Below are 5,199 nucleotides of genomic sequence, written 5' to 3'. Positions count from 1 at the left end.
AGTTTTTATCTATACTATTATTAAATGTGCAAAGAGTTTCAGTATTTGAGTATTTATTTATTTATATAAAAAATATTTAAAAAAACTAAAATCTAAATAATAAAATTTAAACTAACCTATTTATCTATTTATTATTATGAATTTTTTAATAAAAATAATCTAATTAGACTAGAAAAACTCTACCACAAATTACCTATTTTATTTTCAATAAAATTATAATACATTAGACAAAGATATATTTTAAGATTTTATATAAAAACTCTAATACAAATTACCTATTTATCTATTTATTTTGAGCTTTTTAATAAAAGAAAATCTAATTAGACAAGTATTGTTAATATAAAAAATTATTTATTAATTGATATAAAAAGAGGTTTTAAAAGAGTTTCTATAAAACTCTAATACAAATTACTTATTTATTTATTTATTGAAATCTAATTAGACAAGAATTATTAATATAAAAAAATATTTATTAATTGATATAAAAAGAGTTTTTAAAAGGGTTTCTATAAAATTCTAATACAAATTACCTATTTATCTATTTATTATGAGTTTTTTTAATAAAAAAATATAATTAAACAATAATATATTAAATGAAAATAAAATAATCTTTATAAAATCTACCACAAATTGGCTGTTTTATTTTTTATAAAACTCTATTACATTATCTACAAAATATTCAACACTTGCATCACACGTGCCTTTTCCTAATATATATATATGTTATCAGATCCATCAATGTTTATTAGGATATATCACCTTACGGAGTCCTATAATAAAAAGTAGTTGATTAACATAATTGTGTATGGATCGAATTGAATTGAAACCCTGTTTTATCTCAATAATGTGAAGTATTTGTGCGTGTATGTGTGATATATATATATTCGTGTTTTGAATAATTAAATAACTGGTGACGTCACACTTTTCTTTCTTTGGATTAAGGCATGTAAATGCTTGGAAAGAAAAAGATTCGAAGAAGATTCATTTCACAATGGAAATCCATTGAGAAAGTTAGAATGACAGCTCTAATTTGTTTGAAGGTGGCTAATAAATTGACTATTTGACTTTGAATTTTGTGTGTATATAATTTTTTTTTAAGAAAAAACTAAAAAATAAAACAGAGGGATACTGTTTTTAATATGAGAATATAATTTGGTTAAAAGGATTAAAAATAGCTACTTACAATATTGAACTAACCCATTATATAATATTAATTTAGGCAATTTGGGCCAAACTCCAGCTGAATAAGATTAATTAATGCAAGCATGATACACCCCAAGAGTCTACAATACTGAGGATCAAAGATGTCGGTAAGCACTGTTTGACATTACAATTATGTGTCTTTTTCGTGCTATATCAACAGAGGAAATGCAATATGTAACGATGTAATGTAATTATTGTAGACTCTTGGGTTGTGTCATGTTTGCATTAATTAATCTTATTCAGCTGGAGTTTGGTCCAAATTGCCTAAATTAATATTATATAATGGGTTAGTTCACTATTGAATAAATAAGGTAAAATTATTGAATAAACATATAAAGACAAAGAATGCAACACGGAATAAAAGAGCAGTGGAGAGAGGATTCGGATTATGTCCAAACAAGCCCCAAATGACATACTAAACACTTCCCTACGATTCCCTACGATTCCATAACATCCCAGGAGGGGCAGTAAAGAAACTGAATAAAGTAATAGCCTATTTAGCATCACCATCCACGCCTCCAATTTCAATCCTTTCTTTTATGTTATCAACTCCATTAATTCTCCCTCGTTTTTAATTCCAATTCCATTATACACAACCACATCAATTATAGTAACAATAAGACACAAACATACAGACAAAAAAAATGACAATGAAACTAGAAAGCTTTATATTATTGGCAACAAATGCTGAGAACCACATAAAATTAGTATCCATCCAAACTCAACAAATCAATCTCCACCCCATCTTTACTATTAAAAAAAAAAAAAAAAAATTAAATCAAAAACCATAACCTAAAAAAGAATTCCTACCCAATACCTCTATTTTGTGTGTTTCCCACTCCACCCCACATATACATCAAAATGAATGATATTATATTCGAAAATATCTGCAGTCGCTCCAAAATATCTGCAGTCGAGAGAGTGTAAGGCTGTTGTATGTGAGTGGACTCACATCAAGAATTGGAGTTCGAAAATATCAGCAGTGCAGACATTGTAAGACTATTTTACGTTAGTGGAGTTTAATGTAGTCGTGTAAGACTGTTTTACGTTATGTCACGTACCATCCACTCAGATCAAAACAAGTCAGAGTTGTGCAACCGATTGTGTATTTTGATTATGTAAGACTATTTTATATGAGTGGAATTTAATCATAATGTTAGGTACCATTCATTCACATCAAAACAATTAGAATTGTCCAAACCGTGACTCTATAATACCGAGTATAATATATATATATATTATATATAGGGTGGGATGAGTCAGCACCGAGTCACATGGGCCTTGTAGTGGCCCATGATTTGTCACGAGGTCCACATAAGGGGGATAGGACCAAAAGAATGGAAAGGTCCACACGTGATATAACACCTCAATCTCCGACAAAGTGGTATGGGCCCTGAATGGGTGGGTATTTTGGAAATGTAATGGGTCCAAGCAAAAAAAGGTTAGGAAGAAGTTAGAAGAGCTGACACAACCGCCATATTGCTAACATGATCGCGACCGAACCGGCCATTGCATGAGGACGGAACACGTGCGCGCACGTGGAGGAGGAGGAGGCACCGCTCGTGTCCATCACACCTTCGTACACCATCGTGCTGTTTACCAATGGTTCTGCGTTTGCTGCCGTCGGATTGTTTTGCTGATCTGATGATGATTTCTGACTGCAATCCATTCATAAATAGAGTCGGTGTTAGAAATTAGATCAAATATAATAGTGGAGAAGAAGAAATTCAACTCGAATACTTATATGATATGATATAATTAATTGATAATGAAATATTTCTTTTATCTTTACGTTAATAAAATTCTTTAAAAAGATAAAATAAATTTTAGAATTGGAGATTTTTTTTTATTAGGAGTAGTAGTAAAGTTGAAGGAATTGGACGAATTATATGACACTTTTTTAATGAGTTGAGACCAAATTTTCTTCATGAAAGTGACACTTTAATGAACAAATTCTTTGTAAAAATAAGAACAAGTAACTTTCTACCATGCATTGGTAGAGTCAGTTGTGAAAAATAGGTGCCGTTGGGCTCTATATGCGTCAGTGACACGTCATAATCCCAAATTACTCTATTTGGCATCAAGGAATGGTAAGGAAAAAAGAAAAAAGGTGTTTTTTCTTTGTTGAAATAAAAATTTGTTGAAATAGGTGTGTCAAGAAAAACAAAGTCGGTTACCAAATTAATTAATGATAGATGACCAAGACACTTTTTGTAACGGCTACGGATTTTCCGGGACTTTGTAACTGCTAGATTTTTCTGGTGCCTAATGCGAGAAGAAGACGACACAAAATAGCCACTCTAACGTTCATATTCACAGGCTTTATGAATTTATGCGCGGACCAAACTACCCTCGCAGTTCAAACCAATTATATAAAACATAACGGAAAGATATTTAAGTAAATTTACTTACATCGTGTTGGCTGATGGACAGAACGTTATGAGATAGTCGGCACCCACACAAGTGAAGGTACTCGTCCCGTCATCATACGCATAGCTGTAGGCGCGTGGGCACGCGTTCTTGAACAATTGAGAGTACGACGACGGCTTGCAGGTGGCGGGTGTGTTGTACGCGCCGCTGCAGCAGTACTCCGGTTTCCCAAACGCCTCGCACGCGCTCTTGCAGGCCACCCCCTCCCCGCCCTCGCTCGTCAGCTTGAGCTCCGACGGGCACGCGCTGTTCAGGTCCACCACGCATCCCGTGTTTGTACAGTTGACTCCGGTGCCGCCCTGCGGGACCACCAGCATCGGGAGGTTGTACCCGTCGACCAAGCTCACATCGAAGAAGTCCATTCCATTGTCCCCGTCGAGTGTGAACTCAGCCAGCGTCGCCGGTGGCTCGGCGGTCCCCCCGGCGCATTCCACCTTCCCGGAGCCGCAATCGCCTGTGACGCAGCTGAATTTTCCGGCCGAGTCTTGGGTACAGAGAGTACGACCCCAGAATCGACCCCCCCAATTGGACGGAGCTGTTATGGCCTTGGACTCACCCTTTTGGAGGGAAAAACCAGTGGTGGGGAGTTGTGCAATCCCAGCGTTTGATAAAATGCCTGGCCAAACTGTGTGCTCACACTTGTTTACTATTGTGAATGTTGCTGATGAAATCACTCCTGTAATAATAGATTTCAATAAATTAGACTCTAAATCTGACCACATATTGCGTGTCTGTGTGTTTGTGTGTGTGTAATAATATTACCTGATATGAAGAGTGTGAGTAGAGAAAACAGAAAGCAAAGTTTGGCCATTGAAGATGAATAACAGATTGTGAAGAAGAAGAAGGAGAAGGTGGGAGATGTTTGGACACAGGGACACCCTAGTCCTTCTTCCTCTTGCAGGGAATGGTAACCAGTCCGTGAGATTTCGGGAGGGAGACGACTAGGGGAGGGTGGTGTGTATATATAGACATATAGTATATGTAGAGACAGAGAGGCGGCCTAATGCCTACGTATGTTTTTGTATATATGTGGTGGGCCCACTCAAATTGTTAGTCGGTAAAAGCCGGCGGGCTCTGATTTCTATTACATTCTTACCTTCTTCCTCTGTAATCTAGGTCAGATTATACAGATGGGGGGAGATGAATGTAGTTGCATGTTGCTCAAGCGGGATTCAATTTAAAACGAATGGATGTTGGGGATACTCATTGATTATTTGTAGAGGTTGTCCCACATCTCAAATAAACCAAAGTGGACTGTGTGTGACTTCTGTTTGTAAATTTGACCTAATCCATTCTCCAATTGGTGGTCAAAACATATTTTGTTCCCCGTGGTCAAAAACCTGTGTTGCATTTCGATGCATAATATGAAATTTGTTATTTTAGTGCTATTCTCGTAAGAAAATTTATGTAGAGTCTAAACTTTGACTAATCAAATGAGAGACGTGAACGATGAACTCTGTATTTTAGGATAAACTGTATAGAACTGTGAATAGTTGAATGGGAGAAATATTATAACGATGAACTCATACGTTATGTTTGAAAGTATCGAATCGATATCTTGAATTT

General features: G+C 35.4%; 1 protein-coding gene across 1 annotated transcript; it reads right to left on the bottom strand.

Annotated features, from left to right (window-relative positions):
• Positions 1 to 1,848: 1,848 nt before the first annotated feature.
• Positions 1,849 to 4,766, bottom strand: LOC132278884 (thaumatin-like protein 1b). Its single transcript, XM_059780785.1, has 3 exons — positions 4,396 to 4,766; positions 3,616 to 4,309; positions 1,849 to 2,861 (listed from the first exon to the last, which is right to left on the bottom strand). Exons 1-3 carry the CDS (start codon positions 4,442 to 4,444, stop codon positions 2,657 to 2,659), a joined length of 948 nt encoding a protein of 315 aa, XP_059636768.1. The 5' UTR covers positions 4,445 to 4,766; the 3' UTR covers positions 1,849 to 2,656.
• Positions 4,767 to 5,199: the final 433 nt, after the last annotated feature.

The sequence above is a fragment of the Cornus florida genome, unplaced genomic scaffold (assembly GCF_030987335.1).
Source record: "Cornus florida cultivar Cherokee Brave unplaced genomic scaffold, ASM3098733v1 CherokeeBrave_3.0.0_Hap2_Chr10, whole genome shotgun sequence".
Classification (NCBI taxonomy): Eukaryota; Viridiplantae; Streptophyta; class Magnoliopsida; order Cornales; family Cornaceae; genus Cornus; species Cornus florida.
This window is presented reverse-complemented; position numbering and strand designations above follow the sequence as displayed.